The sequence below is a fragment of the Eubalaena glacialis genome, chromosome 10, assembly GCF_028564815.1.
Source record: "Eubalaena glacialis isolate mEubGla1 chromosome 10, mEubGla1.1.hap2.+ XY, whole genome shotgun sequence".
NCBI lineage: Eukaryota > Metazoa > Chordata > Mammalia > Artiodactyla > Balaenidae > Eubalaena > Eubalaena glacialis.
The window spans coordinates 49,366,334-49,388,901 of NC_083725.1; the positions used below are offsets into that span (position 1 = coordinate 49,366,334).

General features: G+C 40.8%; 2 protein-coding genes across 2 annotated transcripts; both read right to left on the reverse strand.

The window, feature by feature from the left end:
- Nucleotides 1-3,638: 3,638 nt before the first annotated feature.
- Nucleotides 3,639-5,601, reverse strand: LOC133099180 (lysine-specific demethylase 4D-like). The gene is given in 2 exon segments (XM_061202683.1): nucleotides 3,639-3,777; nucleotides 3,779-5,601. Coding segments are annotated over 2 exon segments (1,959 nt in total). The 5' UTR covers nucleotides 5,599-5,601.
- Nucleotides 5,602-17,698: 12,097 nt separating this feature from the next.
- On the reverse strand, nucleotides 17,699-19,261 carry LOC133099181 (lysine-specific demethylase 4D-like). The gene has a single exon (XM_061202684.1). It carries the CDS (start codon nucleotides 19,259-19,261, stop codon nucleotides 17,699-17,701), a length of 1,563 nt encoding a protein of 520 aa, XP_061058667.1.
- Nucleotides 19,262-22,568: the final 3,307 nt, after the last annotated feature.

Below are 22,568 nucleotides of genomic sequence, written 5' to 3' on the forward strand. Positions count from 1 at the left end.
TTCCTAAAATGAGAGATAACAGGAAGTACAAACCCAAGCCTAAAGCAAATAGATGAAAACAGCATAGAACATTATATGTTCTTAGCATAGAATCTACATTGTAGAAGACTCTTGTAGAAAATGCACAGAAGAATATTTTACAATGTGGGTCTAAACACACTATATGATGCAGAAGATTTCTTTGTGTAACATGGCATTTTTCTTCCTCAACAAATATCTACCAGCTATCTCACATGACTTTCATAATTAGACATGTCCCTCCCCCTTCTGTCTTACTCCAAGGTACCGTGGTATATTTACACATTATAAATATCTTAAATATTTACAGATCTACTAATATGTCACAAGATAGCAGGATGAGAGGTGTTAATGAACTATTAAGGGAAATTGCCAACAGAAGTTTCTGGTTTGCCTCTCTCTGTTGATTTTCCATAAGCAAAGGATTAAACTACTCTTTAGGAAAAAAACAAAAACCAAAAATAAACTTTTGCATAGATGTTCATAAATAACTTTTGTCTATTACTCTCACTATGCAATTTGTCAGGTTTTTCTATCAATGTTGTGCTTACTTTAAAACTTTGAATTTTTTCTTCTTTTTGAATGCCTAAATAGGTTTGAAAAGATCTGCAGGTTAAAGGTTTCACACACTTCCCCCATGAAACTACCTGGTATTAGTGATTTTTGAAGAGGCATATCTTTTGACATCTTTCTATATTTCTTACATAGAAATTTATGTCTTAGATTTTATTTTTTTATAATTACTTTTTAAATTTTTATTTGTTTATTTATTTATTTTTGGCTGCTTTGGGTCTTTGTTGCTGTGAGCAGGCTTTCTCTGCTTGCGGTGAGCGGGGGCTACTCTTCGTTAAGGTGCGCGGCTTTCTCATTGCGGTGGCTTCTCTTGTTGCAGAGCACAGGCTCTAGGCATGTGGGCTTTAGTAGTTGTAGCACTCAGGCTCAGTAGTTGTGGCTCGCGAGCTCTAGAGTGAAGGCTCAGTAGTTGTGGCGCACGGGCTTAGTTGCTCCATGGCATGTGGGATCTTCCCGGACCAGGGCTCGAACCCATGTCCCCTGTGTTGGCAGGCGGATTCTTAACCACTGTGCCACCAGGAAAGTCCCTGTCTTAGATTTTCTATCTCTTCTGAAATCTGTTTTAGTTAATTAATTTTTCTAGAAAAGTATCCAGTTGAGCGTTTTGTTGACTTCTTAGTTATATTATTTTACAGTTTTTCTAACTCATTTATTTCTGCATATGTCCTTATTAATTCCTTCCTGCTACTCTCTTTGTTTGTTTTTCCCTAACTTTATGAGACAGAAGCTTAATCCATGTAATTGCATACTTTTAATTTTATGGATAAAAATACTTAAGGCTGTAAATTTTCCTCAGTATTATTTAACTGAATCTCATATATTCCTAGGTATTTCATTCATTTTTAAATCTAAAAACACTCCAGTAATGCTTATTGTGTCCCAGGCATCAGTCTTAGCACTTCGCAAATATTAACTCATAGAATCAACCTACCCATCATATGAGGTAGCTACTATTACTATCCCACTTTACAGTTGAGGAAACTGAGTTATCATGAAGTTAAATAATTTGCCAAAGTCATACAAACTGGTAAGAATAAAGGTGGGATTCAAAATCAGGCAGTCTGGCTCTAGAGTTTATACAGTTAACAAATATTTATTCTATGTCCTTGTCTCCAGGGTATTTAGCTAATGTGGTTTATATCCCTCTAACCTACAGGTCTTTTAATTGAGAATTTTTAACTTTCCAGGAAGGACCTATATATTTCCCAATTTTTAAAGTTAATTTCTAGTTTTATTGCATGATAATTAACGAGTTTGATTTTTTTTCCCTTACTTTGGAATTTATTGGTATTTTCTATTCACCCAAATGTATTGTCAGTTTTTGTGATTGATCCTTTGGTAATGACAAAACTGAGTACTCTATTACCAGGTATGTAAATTCTACCTTACTGTTAATGCTGTCGAAGTTTTCTACATCCTTAAGTTTGTCCATTTGTTCTCTCTTGCACTAAGTAAGGTAAAAGGGGGTTCCATGCCTTCTGTAGGTGCAATACTGTCCCCAAATGCCTACATGTTCACCGACCCAGAAGCTCCCCAAACTTCATCCTTCTGGGGTTTTATGGAGGCTTCATTACATATGCACAATTGATTAAATGAGTGGCCACTGGTGATTGGTTCAACTTCAAGCCCCTTCCCCTCCTTGGAAGTCTAGGGTGGGACTGAAAATTCCAACACTCTAATCACGGGGTTGGTTCCCCTGGCAATCAGCCCCCACCCTTAAGTGACCTAGGGGCATTCCAACAGCCACCTCATTAACGTAACAAAATCATAAAACATAACTCTCTTTACTTAGGAAATTCCAAGGATTTTAGGAGCTATTGACCAGAAACAGAGATGAGGACCAAATATATTTTTTATATTATAAATCACAATATCACATAAGGTGACTTAAATTCTCCTATTTTTAATGCATTTCTTTCAACTTGTTTGATTTTCTGTAATTTATACTTTATCAAAGTTGCATGGGTATTCACGACTGCTACACCTTCATGGGGAAATTTAGCCTTTAGAGCCCTTTCATGCACCTTTGAGCCTCAGTTATACTTTGTCTGATACAAGATCCATGACTTCTGCTTTCTGTTTGCATTTTGCTTGGTATAGTTTTGTCTGTTCTTTTCATTTTAACTCTTCTGGATCTCTCTGTTTTAGACTGTTAAAAGATAAACTGAAGCATATTAAACATTTTAAGAGTTTATTTATGCAAAATTCAATTCAAATTTGGCAGCATTCAGTCTAGCAGGAAGGAGCACCGAGGAGCTGTACAAAATAAAAGGTGTAGGCAGAAGGGAGTGGGAACAAGGAAGTTATACTAAGCAAAAGAGTGGGTTGGTTATTGCAAGGTTACTTTCCTTTAGGGGATAATTCTGATTTTAAAAATATATTTTAAGGATGTTACCTTTCTTTGTTTTGCAGATACACATCGGGATAACAACTTTAATAAACATCAATAAAGTTAAAAAATCTATGAGACAAAACTAGCAAACAGACCCAAATGGGCAAAGGTCTAGTTTAGGCCATGAGTAGTGGCCTGGGAAGAAGGGGGTGTCAGACTCACAGGCTGTGTGTGATGTGAGAAGCTCCTGAGGCTTGCTTGTGGTTGTAGCACTATCCACTGGAAACCACGGTCAGTGACTCAGAGGCCCAGATGAAGCTTGGGGATGGAAGGGGCTCAGCCAGATCCTCAGCATCATCCAGTGTTGCCCCAAATTATTATGGGGACTAGAGACACACCACTGCAAGGAGGTCCCCTGAGGGTGCCATCAGAAGCAAGCAGTGTCCATACCATCTAAGCCAAGGCAGAAGCCAAAGGCCCATCAATGTTCAGGAGTGGGATGAGAATACCTGAGAGGTACAACATTCTATGGCAGCTGTCCTCGTGGGAAGGTCCACTTCAGAGGCTGCTAGGAGCCCTGGTTGTCATGGTAGGAGAAAGCATCTGGCAGCTTGGGAAATGTGGCATTTCTAGGAGATAAAGCATCTCCACTGAGCACAGGCCCAGCCCAGATTGCTGCTTGGCTGGGAGCTTCTGTGCTTTCTGGGGTGGAGGGTCAGATAAAGTCACATTTAGCAAATTCTTCAGTAGTCATGGGCTCACAGATTGAAGACCATCCATTGGTGAGGAATTCCTCCCAGGACTCAAGAGATGCAGGTGCCTCTAGCTTTAGCCCCAGGGGATCACAGTCAAGGGTGCGGGAGACTGGTCTCTGCAGCTGGGACAAGACTCTTAGAGGCATAAGAGTGGTCCAACCTTACAACCTCACAGAAGTTCACGGGGGCCCTGCAGTTCCCAGCATCGTCCCTGGGGAACACTCTCAGAGTCCCAATGACGTTGGGAGGAATCAAAGGGACGCTGTCAAGGAAACTGGATGTAATACCCTCCAGAGACAGCAGGCATGGGCCAGGGTGCATCGGATTTTCGGAATCCAATGGGGGACCCAAGGGTTGAAGATCAGGGGCACAACAGCACCCGGAAGCCTTAGAAGGATGCTGGAGCCACGGGCTCAGCAATGCAGGGTTGTCCATCAAGCGTTCACCAGCAAACAGGAGCTGAGCTTCGAAGTCCAGAGATGTGTGCGTTGTGTCTAAGGAGAGGCTCCTCTTAGCCAGGGCCCGGACAGTCCGGTCCCAAGTCCCCTCTTCCCGAGGACGACGACGAGAACCGTATCGGCCAGTTAGGTGGAGATCCGCAGCACATGGACCTGGGGTCAGCGGCGGAGTCAGGCCGGGCTCCGCCGAGCTGTAGGCAGCAGCAGCCCCGAGCTGGGCGGCAGAGCAAGAACCCCGGGCCGGCGAGGGGGGCGAGGAGGCAGGACCCACAGGGGCTCGGCGGCGGGTCCCATGGCAGGCGGCCACGGGCAGACGGCGGTGTGAGGCGCTGCGGGACGGACAGTGCCTCCGGCGGAGCGTGGCTTCCCCGGGCGCGCGGACCTCCCTCCAAGCGTTCAGGCCCTGGCTGTCTGGCGCCGTGGGCTCCGTGTGGTCCACCACGGTCCGGTCCTGCCCGCGTTTCCACAGCTCGTAGCGCTCCGGTTGCAGGATGCGCACGAAGGCGTCCATGGAGAAGGCGACCCGGGCCTCCCCGCAGCTGCACTGCGAGGCCACTTTGCCATAATCGATCCAGCGCGGGGAGGCGAAATTGATGGCCTCCGCGCAGTTGAAGCCATGGTTGAAGCCAGAGTGGTAGCCATAGGGAAACGTCACGATGAACTCTCCAGCCTCCTGAGTGACCCGATCGAAGGGGATGCCGTTGTCCTTGAGGACCGTGGGCGAGATGAGAGCCACCTTGTGCCGCAGGAAGGCCTCACAGCCTCGCGCGCTGCCCGGGAAAAGCTGGCTGGCCAGGCGTTCCAGGCGCCGGCCGTGCTCCGGGGGCACCGCGTACCAAGTCTTGGGCTCCCCGAAGTGCAGGTAGTTGATGCTGTAAAGGTCCATGTCCTCCGTGTGCCAGGCGAAGGCGGTCTTCCACATGCCGAAGTACAGGTAGGGGGTGTTGACGCCTTCGATGACCACTCCGCACTCCTGCTCCAGCAGGTCCTGAATGGATCCCAGGTGTCCAAGGTTCCACTGCTTCGTGTTTTTATCGAATAAGGAGCCACTGACGTCCGCACCATATACTGGTGAATCATAGAGGCGTGTTTTCCAGTATTTTCGCTCCAGATCCTCAAAATCAGAGTAGAATGGAGTCTGGTGTTTTTCACTGTTTGTTAAGCGGCGATACTCGCTCACCGTCATGGCTTTCTTCTTTTTGTGGTATTGAGTAAACACACCTGCATTCCCAGTGGTCACCTGCTGGAGGGGAGCGGCTATTAAGATGTCATCGATATCATCGTACGTCTGTCTGGCTTTCCATCCTTTCGGTGGAATTACCTTGGCTAGGCCAGCTCGGTGTGCACCTTGCGACTCCATGTAAACAATATATTTGTTGAAATCTTCAAATTCTTCCATGGTTGGGTGGAAGATCATAATCTTCCAACTTGGGTTCTGGCTACCAAAGTACTTAGACTGCATGGCTGCAATAGTATAAGCAATGGACTCCCAGCTTCTTAGGTATGCTTTGGATACCTGAGAATGCTGGGGAGTACCTCTTCCCTATACTTTCTTTATTTTTAAAGAAGTTTTGATATATCTGAGAGGCAGGAACTCAGACTTGAACTTTTAGACAAACAAGGTGGTATCTTCTCCAGGCTTGTCAATCCACCAGAAGGACTCCACTCTTGTCAGCATTTTGGAGCCAAAGGAAATAGAGTATTTCCCAGAGGAGAGGGCTCTCTGAGCCAAGTCCTGCCTCAGCCTGCAGCTCTGTGAGTTTCCTCTGTTAGGGATATAAGTGCCTGAGGCCTCTCCAGATTCCCAGGCTTGAGTGCATGGGTGGCTTCTCACCTCACTGTAGCAGAAAGTCTCTTCATGGAAGTTTCCAAGCCAAACCTACAGAAAGTACAAAATATTGAAAATAAGTGGATGACAAAACAAACTGATTTAACATCAAGTTAAAGAAAATTGTATAGCAATCTTAATTTCAAAGTTTGAATTTAAGGGCAAAAAGTACACTCTTTTGGTAGGCATGTGAACTGGTGCAGCTATGGTGCATAACTATGGAAAACAGTATGGAGGTTCCTCAAAAATTTTAAATAGAACCACCATGTGATGCTGCAGTCTCACTTCTGGGTATATATCCAAAGGAAATAAAAACAGAATATCAAGGAGCTATCTGCCCTCCCTCATTCTTTGAGGCATTATTCACAATGGATAAGATATGGAAACAACCAACATGTCCAGCGATGGTTGGATGGTCACAGAAGATGTGGTACATATATACAATGGAATACTACTCAGCCGTAAAAAGAATGAAATGTTGTCATTTGCAACAACATGGATGGCCGTGGAGGGTATTATGCCCAGTGAAATAACACAGAGAAAGACAAATATGGCATGGTATCACTTATATGTGGAATCTTAAAAGAAAAAAAAAAAGTAAAACTTACAGAACCAGAGTAGAAAAGTGGTTGCAGGGGAGGGCAGGGAAGGGAGGGTAAAAGGGTACACAGTGAATAAAGTCTCAGGAGCTAATGTTAACCATGGTGATTATAGTTGATAACACTGTAATGTATAGTTGAAATTTTCTAGAAGAGTAGAATTTAAATGTTCTTACCAAAAAAAGTAAATATATGAAGTAACTGTGTTAATTAACTAGATGGGGGGAATCCTTTCACAATGTATATCAAATCACCACAAAGTTCACTGAATATTTTACAATTTTCTAAGTCAATTATACAGCAATAAAGCTGAAATTTAAAAATAAAGAATTAGGGCAAATCATAAGACAGAATGTCTAACTGAAGTGTAAGGACATTAAGCAAGCTTGAAACTAAAGGAGTTAAGCACTCAACTCAAGAAATTGTATGGCTTAACCCAAAAGAAAAATTAGGGAAAGGAAAACAATGATATAACCTGAAACAATTACAAAAGAAAACATAACACCCAATAGAAATGATGACTGAAAACAAAATGCAATTTGTAGACCATTAAAAGTGTAAAAACATAAGCATAAGAGAAAAGAGAGTAAAGTACAAGCAAATCATGTTATAATACAATAGGGAACACAGATAAAAATCTACCTTTATAGAAAGACTGCCTATGTAAACAAAACAGGAAAAAAGTACAGAACACAAATGTACACATCCTTAACAAGCATTACCCTTAATGTGTAAATACTTGAAACATTCTAATTAAAATCTAATCATTAATTTGCATCAATAGAAAAATCATTACAAATATAGGGTTCACTCAGAATGGGAGAAAATATTTGCAAATGAAGCAACTGACCAAGGATTAATCTCCAAAATTTACAAGCACCTCATGCATCTCAACATTAAAAAAACAAAAAACCCAATCCAAAAATGGGCAGAAGACCTAAATAGACATTTCTCCAAAGAAGATATACAGATTGCCAACAGACACATGAAAGAATGCTCAACATCATTAATCATTAGAGAAATGCAAATCAAAACTACAATGAGATATCATCTCACACTGGTCAGGATGGGCATCATCAAAAAATCTACAAACAATAAATGCTAGAGAGGGTGTGGAGAAAAGGGAACCCTCTTGCAATGTTGGTGGGAATGTAAATTGATACAGCCACTATGGACAACAGTATGGAGGTTCCTTAAAAAACTAAAAATAGAACTACCATACGACCCAGCAATCCCACTACTGGGCATATACCCTGAGGAAACCATAATTCAAAAAGAGTCATGTAGCAAAATGTTCATTGCAGCTCTATTTACAATAGCCAGGACATGGAAGCAACCGAAGCGTCCATCAACACATGAATGGATAAAGAAGATGTGGCACATATATACAGTGGAATATTACTCACCATAAAAAGGAACAAAACTGAGTTATTTGTAGTGAGGTGGATGGACCTAGAGACTGTCATACAGAGTGAAGTAAGTCAGAAAGAGAAAAACAAATACCGTACGCTAGCACATATATATGGAATCTAATAAAATAAAACGGTCGTGAAGAACCTAGGGGCAAGATGGGAATAAAGATGCAGACCTACTAGAGAATGGACTTGAGGATACGGGGAGGTGGAAGGGTAAGCTGGGACAAAGTGAGAGAGTGGCATGGACATATATATATACACTACCAAATGTAAAATAGATAGCTACTGGGAAGAAGCCGCATAGCACAGGGAGATCAGCTCGGTGCTTTGTGACCACCTAGAGGGGTGGGATAGGAAGGGTGGGAGGGAGGGAGATGCAAGAGGGAATAAATATGGGGACATATGTATGTGTATAACTGATTCACTTTGTTATAAAGCAGAAACTAACACACCATTATAAAGCAATTATACTCCAATAAAGATGTTAAAAAAAAAAGAAATATAAGGTTGAACCAAGTTTCTAGACACTGATTAGCATACAAAATCTATAGATCCCATACACCAGTTAACAATCAATTATAAAGTGAAAGAGTAAAAAGGTTTTAATCCCTTTAATAACAGAAATACATGGCCCCAATGAAGTAATCTAAAAATGATATGCATACAATGCTTGTACTTTAAATGCATAAATAAATGAGAATTTTGCCAGGAAAAAAAAGTTGCTTTCTGATATAAAATGTCATCCTTTTCATCTTTATGCTTTAAAGGAAAAAAAAAAAGGCCAAAAAAGTGCTTGCCTTCTGCTAGTCTAAAATCTTAATTCCAAATGATGACACACTAGAACCCAGAAAATGGTTTCCTTGAAGGATTCAGCCTCTGAATGAAACAGGCTGTGCTCAAAGTCTGACTATATATGTCTCACAGCAATTTCAATTCAATCACTACCACCCCAATTCTAATACCCTCATATCCAATCAAAATCTCTAATTTGATCCCACATAATTTTCAAGTCCCTTCCAATTGACACGCTCCTTACCCAGTTCTAGAAACCCTCTCATTCCCATTAGATCGCAGTTCACTCAATGAGCTGCTTTTTCCTGAAACTCTTTGTGATTTTTACCAAGAAAATATTAAGAAAAAATTAACTTAACAAGTTGGAAAATAGTTTAAAAATAAAAACTCAAGGAAAGGATATCCCAATGTAGAGTTCCCTCTCTCTCGCTCCCTCTCTCTCTCTATATATGCATAAATAGTGTCATTTTTTAAAACTTCTGGTAGGAAAATAACTCTTTTGCTCATGAGCACAAATTACAGAAATAAAGTGACCTACCTTCTACCAACAAAATCCTGATTCCAGTTGGAGATATTCAAGGACCCAGAGAGAGAGACAGTGTTCTCTGGGCAGCTGGCCTCCAAATGCAGACCCATGTCCTGATGGCTCTGGCTTTCTACCTGGGCAAAGGTATAATTTGATCAGCATCAATCAACGGTAATTGCTCTGGTTGGTCAGCCCACTTTGCCTGCGCCCTTTTGATTTTTTAAACCAATCTGACTGCGAACTAAGAGGTTGAAAATAAAAGGATTGGGAAAGTCAAACCAAGCAAATATTAAACAAAAGAAACCTGGTCTAGCAGCAATTAATATCGAATGTATTTATAAGGTAAAAGAAGGACAGCTTATAGTTATCAAAAAGAAAAACTCATGGGAAAGTTTACAATGATGCACTTTACGCACCTAGACACATAACACTGAGACATAGAACACAAAGACTGAGAATTATAAGGTAAAACTGACATATTTGCAGTCATGGTGGGAGGTTTTTTTTTCAAACACCATTCTCTCAGAAACTGATAGATGAAAAGAAAATTAATAATGTTATAAAAGTTTAAACAATAAATTTAACAACTTTGATTATATTACCTGCAGCAACCACATAGCAAAATGCTTTTCAACACATATAAAACATTTACAAAAATTTACCACTGTAAGACCACATAATAAATCTCAATAAAACTTCCATAGAATCAACATATTGAGTACCATCTTGATCAATCTTTTATTTCAATCATGAAACAAAATTGAAAGTCAATAATCAAAAAACTGAACACAACCATATTTATTTAAAAATGAATATCCACATAACATCTACAAAAATATCCATATAATTGCTAAAAATCTATTGATTTTTATGTTGTACGCAAGTAGTTAGTAAAAACTAAACCAAAATACGTCAGAATTATTTGAAAGAAAAAAAAGATAAAAATGATAGAACAATTCAAAAAACAAAAGGGAAAACAGCCATATACAAAAATACAAATGATTAATAAAATGGAAGTCTGTTACTTAAAAAATAAAATAAAGAAAGAACTGGTTGATAAGTTATGTAGTCCTCCCTGCTACAGGAAGGGAGTGCTCCCTTAGCGTGAGAAGCAGGTGCAGAGTGGCAAGTGGGGATGGGAGTCGGGGAGGGGCAGTGATTTTATAGAGGAGGACCCTGCCAAACACCATTTTAACCAGGTCAACATCAGAGTCATAAACTGGGAATTCCCTGGCGGTCCAGTGGTTAGGCCTCTGTGCTTTCACTGCCTAGGGCCCAGGTTCGATCCCTGGCCAGGGAACTAAGATCCCACAAACTGCGAGACGTAGCCAAAAAAAAAAAAAAAGTCATAAATTACTTTGATAGTATATGTCCTTGATATGATGTGATTAAAATGTGATAAAATTCCCTCCGAAATCTTCCTCCAAAAAAATACAGAAACCCAAGATAATCATAAGAAAAGCATCAAATTCCACTAGAGGGGCATCCTACAATATACCTGACCAGTATTCCCCCAAACTGTCAGGTTTCTATACAAACTTTTGGTCAAAAACAAGGAAAGTCTGAGAATCTGTTACAGCCAAGAGAAATCTACGGAGACATGAAAACTAAATGTAATTTGATATTTTAGATGAGATCTCGGAACAGAAAAAGGACGTTGGGTAAAAGGCGAGTAAATCTGAACCAATGATAGCCTTTAGTAGACAATAACATATTGACATTGGTTCATTAATTGTAATCAATATAGCATGGGAAGTAAGATGTTACTAATAGGGGGACATGTGAGTGGGGTCGGGTCAATACTCCCTGATCAACATGCTCAATGTTTTGTAAGTCTAAAACTGTCCAAAAATTACATATTACTAAATACAATATGGTAAATAACAAATAAATAGGAGAAGGCATCAATAAACAATATTAGAATGAAAAAGATTAGAAACATAATCTGAGTTTTGGAAACAGTCTACAATACAACACACTATAAACCAAATGATTCTATGAACCACTATGTGACTTAAGTTTTTAGAGCACTTTCAAAAATATTTTAAATTATGAAATATAAAGTGTTCACAGAAATCTATAAAGCATATATGTACAGTTCAGCAAATAACTATAGAGTAAACAGAAGTGGAACCTCTACCCAGGTCAAGAAATGCAACATTGCCAGGCACCTGGCTGCCTGACTTGTGCTCTTTTTCCCAGATTACAGCCCCTTCTGCCTCCTAGACTGACCTTATCCTAACTATTCACATAGTAATTTTGGTAAACATTATAAAATTAAAACTCTGTCCATTTTTGAAAACTTTATATAACCGTGAAGAAACACAATTGTATTTATGTACTTTAATGTATTTTTGGTGTATTTTTTCATCATTTACGCCGTTGCATGCAGCTGGACTTTTCTGTTTCAGGGCTGTAAAGTATTCAACCATATAAACTTTCTACTGTTGATGAGGCTTTGGGTTGTTTCCACTTTTGGCCTCTTACAAACAGCCTTGCTCTGAAAATTCTCTGACGTGTATACTGGCCATAGAATACGTAAACTTCAGCTTGCCAAGTTTTTTCAATACATTTTACCAGTTTACGCACTAGCTGCATGCAAGGGTGCTCATCACCCTTCATTTTGCAAACCTTTGGTGATTTTCTGCCTTTTTAGTTTTAGCCGATCAGGTGAGGGCATAGGGGTACCTCATAATGATTTGCATTTACTTGGTTCCTAATAGGGGTGAACCAAATTTTCTGATGATTATTGGCTGATTGGAGGTGCTCCTTCAGGAAGTGCCTCGTCAAGTATTTTGTCCATTTTTCTGCTGGGTTGTCTCTCTTGGTAGTAGTTATATGTTCTGCTTATTAGTTCTTTACTGGGTATGAGTAACACGATATCTTTTCTCACTCTTTGATTTGTCTTTTCACTCTCTTTTTCATTGTTTTTGATCCACAGAAGTTTCTCTGTACCTCTAACAGAACAAATATTATTAAAAATAGCTAATATATGGTGACTATCTAATGCCAGACACTGTTCAATGCACTCTGCATAGAATAATTTATTTATGCCTTATCTTCATAATGATCCTATAAGGGAAATCCTATGACCCCTATTTCTCATATGAGGAAACCACATCAAGGAGATATTAAGAAACTTGGTCAAGGTGACAGATCTAGTAAGTAGCGAGGTATTCAAACAAGAATCTCCAAGATGATTCCTTAAAAGAAGAAGAAAGAGGGGTGACTTCTCCTCTACTGAACTGTGATATTTGAGCTGCAATGGACAAATATATGTACGTACAGAATAGAGAGGCCAGACACAGACACATGGATATGTGGGAGTGTGCCTATGATGGAGGTAGCGTACCAAAGCAATGGGGAAGGATGGGCTCTTCAATATGTGGTAGTGGCATTGGCACTATTTTGGGAGGTGGAATTGGAGCTTGACCTCATACCACTTACATAAATAAATTTGAGGTGCATTACAGATGGATACAACACAGAATTTTAAGACAAAATATTGAAGAATGTCTTTATGAACTCAGGGTGGAACAATGGCTTAGAGAACCAAAAGCACCATGATGGAAATGTCTGATATATTTAAATGATTCCAAACTAATGACTGTGATGGTTAATGTCACATGTAGACTGGGCTAAGAGATGCCCAGATAGCTGGTAAACATCACTTCTGTGTGTTCTGCGTGGCTCTTCCAGGAAGAGATTAGCACGTGCATCAGTAGACTGAGTAAAGAGCGCCTTCACCACTGCAGGTGGGATCACCCAAACCACTGAGAGCCCAAATTCAACGAAAGAGCAGAGTAGGGGTGAATTTACTCTCTCTGCTTAAGCAGACACATCCGTCTTCTCTTGCTTTGGGACATCTGACGTGGGCACTCCTGGTTCCCAGGCTTTCGAACCCAGACTCAACCATATTCCCCGTTCTCCATCTTGCAGACGGCCCATCTGACAGATAGTGGGATTCCTCAGCCTTCATAACCAAATGAATGAGTTCCTCTAATAAGAGCTATACATGTATCTCCTATCGTTTCTATTACTCTGAAGAACCCTGATTCATACAATGACGTAAAAAATTAAAAGAAATTACAGTCTAGGAGAAGTTTGTCATCATACATGAAATAGACAATGAATTAGTATCCTGAATATCACATAACTTCTGCATAACAACAAAAAATAGTCAAACCAAAAATAATAGGCAGAGCTTTAGAATAGGTAATTCAGAAAAGAGGAAATCCAAATGGCCAATAAATACAAGAAGATGTGCAGGATCACTAGCAATCAGAGAAGCTATTCTCTGCCCATTTTGATTAGGTCTGACAATATAAAAAAGTGGGTCAAGATATGGAGAAACCAGAACTCTCCCACACTGCCAATAGAGGTGGAAATTGGAGGGCAAGCTGGTTTTTCCTAAAAAGTTAAAAGTGAACATAAATACAACCCAGTAATCCTATATACAAAGCTGTTCTGTAAAGCATAGTTTGAAATAACAAAGATTTGCAAATAACCCTATTGTCCATCAGCAGCAGAACAAATAAAATAAAATAAATTACACAGATCTAGTGGACTTTGTTGAACTGACTAGGGACTATAGATAGGAAAGTCTTTAGATCTTGTAACTGTAATATTGACTTTTTTAAAAGGTGATGGTGGGGGTATGTTGTTAAAACCGCACGACATACTACTTTCGGTTTCGTAGCCTTTTGTCTACAAATTTGATGAATATACACTGGACTCATGGTTGTTATTTCTCAGGAGTGGAGAGAGGCCTAGGGGAGATCGTGGCAGTGAGAACAAAGGTGGCTCTATCCTTGCCTTTACTTAATTGTCATTGTCAATGTCCCTTGCTTTTCCAGGATTAAGTATAGCAACAACTTACTGACCATGGAAGAACAGCTGGATCTGGGCATCTTTTCCTGAGAAGAGTGGTCCAGATTGTGAGTATCTAAATGAGTGTGCCAGTTGCCTTGAAATAAAATAGAATTTTCAATAGAATTGCTTGATGAACCCCCTTCATCACCACCCCCAGCTCCTGATCCTTTCAAGAAGACTAATTTTTTTTTTTAATGGAAGTATAGTTGATTTGCAATATTATGTTAGTCGCAGGTGTACAGAAAAGTGATTGTTATATACATATGTTTTCAGATTATTCTTCATAATAGGTTATTACAAGATATTGAATACAGTTCCCTGTGCTATATAGCAAATCCGTGTGGTTTTTTTGTTTTGTTTTTGTTTATTTTGTTTTTTTGTGCAGATCCTTGTTGCTTATCTGTTTTCTGTACAGTAGTGTGTATCTGTTAATACCATACGCTAATTTATCCCTCCCCTGCTCCCTTTCCCCTTAGCTAACCACAAGTTTGTTTTCTATGTCTGTGAGTCTGTTTCTATTTTGTATATAGATTCACTTGTATTGTTTTTTATATTACACATGTAAGTGATCTATTTGTCTTTTTCTGTCTTACTTACTTCACTTAGTATGATATTCTCTAGGTCCATCTATGCTGCTGCAAGTGGCAATATTTCATCCTTTTGTGGGTGAGTAATATTCCATGGTATGTATATACCACTTCTTCTTAAACCAATCATCTGTTGATGGGCACTTGGTTTGTTTCCATGTCTTGGCTATTGTAAAAAGGGCTGCTATGAACACTGGGGTGCATGTATCTTTTCGAATTAGAGTTTTCGTCTTTTCTGGCTATATGCCTAGGAATGGGATTGTTGGATCATATGGTAGCTCTATGTTTAGTTTTTTTAAGCAACCTCCATACAGTTTTCCATAGTGGCTGAACCAATTTGCATTCCTACCGAAAGTGTAAGACGGTTCCCTTTCATCCACACCCTCTCCAGCATTTATTATTTGTAGACTTTTTGTTGATGGCCATTCTGACAGGTATGAGGTGATACCCCTCTGTGGTTTTGATTTGCATTTCTCTAATAATTAGCGATGTTGAGCATCTTTTCATGGGCCTGTTGGCCATTTCTATATCTTCTTTTGAGAAATGCCTACTTAGGTCAAGAAGACTAATTTAGGAACCAGTATACTGGTAAAACTAAACTGTATTTTTAACATTGTTTCTCTTTATTGGGCAAAGGAAATTTTGTTTCAAGTATAAAAGTGAGGGAAAACATAAGGAGTAGAGTGGAAGAAATATTTTCTGAAATTTATTTTTGTTTCTTGGTCTTCAAAGCCCCCAATTTTGTTATCCTAGGTTATTTGGAGCGTGTATCTGCCAGGAGGAGAGTGTGATATCCCTGAAATATAACAAGGAAAATTTCAGTTTCTAAAATTTAAAATAGCAATATGAGCCAGGCTACTGTCTTCACAGAGACTTTTCAGAGTTCCCTTATTTCTCTGCACTGCCATATCCACAACTGACCTAAATGAAAGGACCAAAAGCCCTCAAGATCTCAGTTACTTACCACATGAAAGTTTACTCCTTGCTCATATGAGATATACTATGGTCCAGTTGCTCTCCAGGGCTGCTGCCTTCCCAGTAATTCCAGTCTGCTTCCATCATGTGGTTCCACCATCTCAATACAGGGCTTAATCATCTTTTCAGCCAAGCATCTCACTGCCATCCTCCACTGAGGATCCTGAATTCAGTCTCTCAGCTTCAGTTTTCCACAGAATATACTACCACAGAGTTGCCTAGCTGCATGGTGATAGGGATGAGACGTGGGCTTTTGCTACTCCTTAATCAGAACTTCAAACAAGCTTTACTTTTTCATTACTGCTGCCTTTACTTTTACATGGTGCTTCAAATTCCAGAATCTTACTGAACTTCTGTAGGGGAGAGCTGGATGGAAGAGAGATGTGGTTTGATTCTCTGAAATGTTTCCGTCTGCATCCAAACTATCATTTTCAATTTCCAAAATTGATTCTGAGTTTGGCCACTTCTGTGCATCTTCAACACTATGGCCTAAGTCAGTAACCATCAATTCTCACCTGCATTACTTAGATGTTCTAACTACTTCTCCTGCCCCGAAGGGGTCCACAGAACAATTAAGGTGATTAGTTAAATATGTAAAGTATATCATGTCAAGTGCTGTTTTAAACTTCCAATGCCTTCTCATTTCAAGTTGAAAACAACTCAAATATTTAACATGAGCTACAAGGTCTTGCATACCCTGGATCCTGCCTCTCCCTTCTCAGTGCCCCAGACACAAATGAGCTTCCTCTCTATCCACAAAAAAACACCAAGCTCTGTGTTAGGGCTGTTACACTTGCTGATTCATCCAAGTGGAAATCAGCTCTGGACCTTCCTTCTTGTCATTTGGGACTCAGAAAGGTCTCCTGCTCTATGAAGTATTCCCTGACCACCAGAACCACACTACCCATTCTGCACTATCATCCCATCCCCTTTAATCTCTTCACAGAACATATGCCCACTTGAAATTGTCTTGTTCCTTTATTTGTGGATTCGTTTCTTGGGATGTATCAATCACTTAAGCATGTGAAATGTACATATAGCATTGAGAAGGCAGTGGAGACTTGGAGAGAAGATTTTCACATGCTGGCACTTTTTGTCCTCTGTTTGCTCATCTCTCCTAGCAACTTGGATCAGCCAAGTGCCAGGTGATTTCCACCAAGTCATCCTTCAGATAGGGCTGCAAACCAAATCCCCCAACCCAGCCAGCCAGCTGGAACCCAACAATCAACCCCAAACTCACTCACCAACATCACACAAGGCAACCAGCTCATAAAAATAAGTTTTGCTTGAAATGGTTTGATATAATTATTAAGAAAAGTGCAGAAACAACGACCACCTCTCAGTTGACTGACTGAACAGCACAAAAAATAAAGTCAGATTTTAACATTCTGGTTACCTTTAATACATTTAATAAACTCAGATTTTAACATTCTGGTGACCATACTGGCAGAGAACACATTTTCAATACATCAAAGACTCAGAAAGATTATCAATTATTATCTTAGTCTCTACTGACCTAATTGGTCAAAAGGGCCTAGTTTGGCAAGAAAAGCGGGAAGGGAAGGGGGAAGAGGAAAAGGAGAGAGACTGGAGGGTAATCAAAGCCCAGGGGTCTTCAGAAGTTCAGCAGCATCCAGAGCTGGCCCACAGGATGGGGGTGTGAGGTAGATTGGGCTCTGGCGACCTCAGCAGGAGCTAGTTCCCAGAGTCACTAGAGTGTCCAGTGCATGAAACCTCAGTTTGTGACACAGGAGTTAGCAGTGTCCAAAGATTCCAGGGTCTGGAAGGAAGAACAAACTTTGGAGAATTTGATAAACACCAGGGACCCAGCACGTCCAGCGGCAGCACAGGAGGCACTCTCATGCAAGACTAGTGACCTGCAAATACCCAAAGCTCTGAAATGTAAATGCGACCAGTCTCACAGGATCCCCACGCAAGAGCAGTGGGGTAGAAAGGCATCCCCTGGGCTTAGGGGACAGGGCCACAACCACCGCCAGAAGCCGTGGCGGGATGCTGGAGCCCAGGGCTGAGCGGGTCGGCGTTGTCCGGCGAGGGTGCATCCACAGGCAGGGGCTGAGCCTCTGGGTCCTGAGCTGTGTCTAACGAAAGCCTCCTCTTAGCCCTGGGGGGAGCAGCTGGCTCCTGAGTGCCCTGTTCCCAAGGACGACGAAGGCCACATCTTCCAGCTGGGTGGCGATCCGGGGCGGATGGACCTGGGGTCGGCGGCTGGGTCGGGCCGGGCTCCCCGGAGGTGCTGGTGGCCGCAGCCCCGAACTGGGCGGCAGAGCAAGAACCCCGGGCCGGCGAGGGGCGCCGGGACACAGCACGCACAGGGACTCGGTGGCGGGTCCCACCGCCCGCGGCTACAGGCCCACGGGGACGCAGAGCGCGGCGGGGCAGGTGGTGCCTCGTGGCGAGAGCGGCTCCCCGGGACGCGCGGACCTCCCTCCAGGCGTTCAGGACCTGGCTGTCCGGCGCCGTGGGCTGCGTGTGGTCCACCACGGTCCGGTCCTGCCCGCGTTTCCACAGCTCGTAGCGCTCCGGTTGCAGGATGCGCACGAAGGCGTCCATGGAGAAGGCGACCCGGGCCTCCCCGCAGCTGCACTGCGAGGCCACTTTGCCATAATCGATCCAGCGCGGGGAGGCGAAATTGATGGCCTCCGCGCAGTTGAAGCCATGGTTGAAGCCAGAGTGGTAGCCATAGGGAAACGTCACGATGAACTCTCCAGCCTCCTGAGTGACCCGATCGAAGGGGATGCCGTTGTCCTTGAGGACCGTGGGCGAGATGAGAGCCACCTTGTGCCGCAGGAAGGCCTCACAGCCTCGCGCGCTGCCCGGGAAAAGCTGGCTGGCCAGGCGTTCCAGGCGCCGGCCGTGCTCCGGGGGCACCGCGTACCAAGTCTTGGGCTCCCCGAAGTGCAGGTAGTTGATGCTGTAAAGGTCCATGTCCTCCGTGTGCCAGGCAAAGGCGGTCTTCCACATGCCGAAGTACAGGTAGGGGGTGTTGACGCCTTCGATGACCACTCCGCACTCCTGCTCCAGCAGGTCCTGAATGGTTCCCAGGTGTCCAAGGTTCCACTGCTTCGTGTTTTCATCGAATAAGGAGCCACTGACGTCCGCACCGTATACTGGGGAATCATAGAGGCGTGTTTTCCAGTATTTTCGCTCCAGGTCCTTAAAATCAAAGTGTGGTGGAGTCCGGTATTTTTCACTCTTTGCTAAGTGGTGGTACTCACCCACGGTCATGGCTTTCTTCTTTTTGTGGTATTGAGTAAACACACCTGCCTGCCCAGAAGTCAGCTGCTGGAGGGGAGCAGCTATTAAGATGTCATTGACATCATCGTAGGTCTGTCTGGCTTTCCAGTCCTTGGGTGGAATGATCTTCGCCAGGCCTGCTCGGTGTGCACCTTGGGACTCCATATAAGCAACGTATTTATCGAAATCATTAAACTCTTCTTTGGTTGGATGAAATACCATTATTCTACAACTTGGGTTCTGGGCCCAGTTGGACTTAGACTTCATAGCTTTCATTAATAAGCAAGAAACTCCCAAGTTTTGATTTATGTTCTGGGCAGGTGAGGATGCTAGAAAACACTACTTTTTCAAAAATGGGTTGGAGTATATCAGCAGGAATCCCCAGTAGACTTTAATGCAATGAGTTGATAATATTTCTTAGGCTTGTTGATTCTCCAGGGGACTCCACGCTGGGCAGAAGCCTTGCTCAGGACTGAAGCTGGCTGAGCCTGCAAGTCTGTGATGTCCTTGTTTGACACTTGGCTCTGTCCTCTTGAGGTCTAGTGAATCACCCAGCCCTGGGTGGGTATCCCAAATGTAGTGTCTTCAGGGCAGTATTGAAAACAAAACCTAAAAAAAAAAAGAATAGAGACAGGTTGAAAACTAATGTTTGGAAATAGTTACTAGGGAACTACAAGTAAAACACCACCATGGACTATAACTGCATATTCAAATAAAGGCTAAAATTTCATAAGATTGACAATACAAGAAATGGTGTTGTTATGAACAATGGAAATTCTTGTACTCTAGTAAGGAGAATGGAAATCATTACATTCACTTTGAAAAACTATTTGGACAGTATCCACTAAAATTGAACTTACCCATGTGCTATGATTCATGCCTAGGATATATGTATGTCTGTGCAATGAAAGTCAAGTCCAAGAATGTTCAGAACAACATGATTTCAGTAGCCAAACACTGGAAACAACTCAAATGCCAGTCAACATTAGAATGGATAAGTACATTGTAGTATATTCACACAATGGAATACAATACAGCAATGAAGATAAACAAGAACTACATGAAAATATAGAAATAATTCTATAAACATAATATTGAGCAAAATTATCCAGACTCAAAAGAATACCTATTCTCTGCTTCCATTTTTATAAAGATAAAAAGGAGGCAACGTAATCTATGTTAGAAATCAGAGTAGTGGTTACCTTTGTGAAAGAGAGAGGTTGTGAGTGCGGGTGTGAGGAAGTCTCTAGAATAATGTGAATATTCTGTTCTGAACCCAGGTACTGGTTACACAGCCATCAGAATGGCTCATTGACATAATTCGTCAAGTTATGATGATTTTCACAAATTTCTGTGAAATAAATTTTTTAAAATTTATTTAAATTATTTAAATAAATTTTAAAATATAGTTTAGGGTGAAAAGCATTAAAGGAGACAGATATCTTTCATCGTACCAAAAGGAAAAGGAAGGGTGATTGAAAATATATTAACTAAACATTCAATTGAAGAAGCTATAAAATAGAAGAAGAGAAAGAAGGGGTAGGAGTAAAAAAATAACAAAGAATAAAGACAAAATTAATGAAAGAAAACATGTACAAGACAGAACACTGATGACCAAAAATATTCTTGGAAGAATTTAATGATAGCAACAAACCATGGGCATAACTGAGCATAAGAAAGAAGGGGAAAATAAACCACTAGGAATGAAATAGTGCACAAAAGAATTTTTAAAATCTCAAAAGAGAATCTTAGGGGAAACTTGACAGCAAAATTTTCAAAAGATAAGAGAAAAGAATAATTTTCTGGAGAGGAAACATATCCAAAATGGATCCAAGAAACACCAGAAAGCTTGAATAATACCCCAGTATAAGAAGCTGGTTCAAAGTATGACCCCTGAAAGTCCAGGAGACACATCATTTTATATGTGAATCTAGAAAAGTTTCAAGAAACAGTTAACTCTTATTGTGCAAATTGTTTCAGAGTATAGAAAAAGTTGGAAAGCTACTCAGATGAGGCTATTCTGATCTCTGATAGCCAAACGAAAAAAGGACAATAAAAAATAAAGCTACAGGCCATCTTTGTTTATAAGCATAGATGAAAGCATAAAATGGAATGTAATCCAACGAAATACGGCAATATAATAAAAGAATAATACATCATGACCAAATAGAATGCAAGGATGATTCAACATTGGAAAATTTAATGATATAATTCAGAATATTAACAAAGTAAATGAAAAATATCATCTTATAGGCACCAAAAAAGCATTTGATGAAATGCAAACTCCATTCATGATTTTAAAATTCTTACTTGCAAAGCATCAAGAGAAACTTGTTTGGTAAGATAAAGAATATCAAGGTACAAACTAGCAAGGATCATTCTTAACAGTGAAACAAAAGTAACATTCTCATTAACGTTAGGGAAAAGAGATGCATCAACATGAAAAGCTGCTCAACATCACTAATTATTAGAGAAATGCAAATCAAAACTACAATGAGGTATCACCTCACACCAGTTAGAATGGGCATCATCAAAACATCTACAAACAACAGTTGCTGGAGAGGGTGTGGAGAAAAGGGAACCCTCTTGCACTGTTGGTGGGAATGTAAATGGATACAGCCACTGTGGAGAACAGTATGGAGGTTCCTTAAAAAACAAAAAATAAAATTACCATATGATCCAGCAATCCCACTACTGGGCATATACCCAGAGAAAACCATAATTCAAAAAGATACATGCACACCAATGTTCATTGCAGCACTATTTACAATAGCCAGGTCATGGAAACAACCTAAATGCCCATCGACAGACAAATGGATAAAGAAGAAGTGGTACATATATAAAATGGAATACTTGTCAGCCGTAAAAAAGAACAAAATTGAGTCATTTGTTGAGATGTGGATGGATCTAGAGACTGTCATACAGAGTGAAGTAAGTCAGAAAGAGAAAAACAAATATCGTATATTAACGCATGTATGTGGAACCTAGAAAAATGGTACAGATGAACCGGTTTGCAGGGCAGAAGTTGAGACACAGATGTAGAGAACAAACGTATGGACACCAAGGGGGGAAAACCGCGGTGGGGTGGGGATGGTGGTGTGCTGAATTGGGCAATTGGGATTGAGATGTGTACACTGATATGTATAAAATTGATGACTAATAACCTGCAGTATAAAAAACAAACAAACAAACAAACAGAAAACAACTAACATTAAACTTTCTTTGGATTATTTGTATAGAAATACGTTAATATAAATGTTTCAGACATTACATGAAATTTCTAAAAATCTTATATCTTCTGGTATAATGTTATAAGTCATAATTCTAGTTATTATTTTAGAATGTATATCTCAGAAATAACTAAATTTCCTTGTCAATTGCATTATTATGAACTTTCATCAAATCTTTAACCATGGTCATTTTTAAGTCTTTTGTCATTTACAGATAGTTCTGGGTGTACTCTGATCCTTTCGCAAAAATGTTCCTATAAAAGGATTTCATCTTCAAGGAATTCATGGAAAAGACTCTGACAAGTACACATTTCTCGTAACTGACTATACTGCTTAACTGAATGAATGAGCAT

Excerpts from the sequence above, each read along its gene's own strand:
- LOC133099181 (XM_061202684.1), bottom strand. The coding sequence starts at position 19,261 with ATGAAAGCTATGAAGTCTAAGTCCAACTGGGCCCAGAACCCAAGTTGT.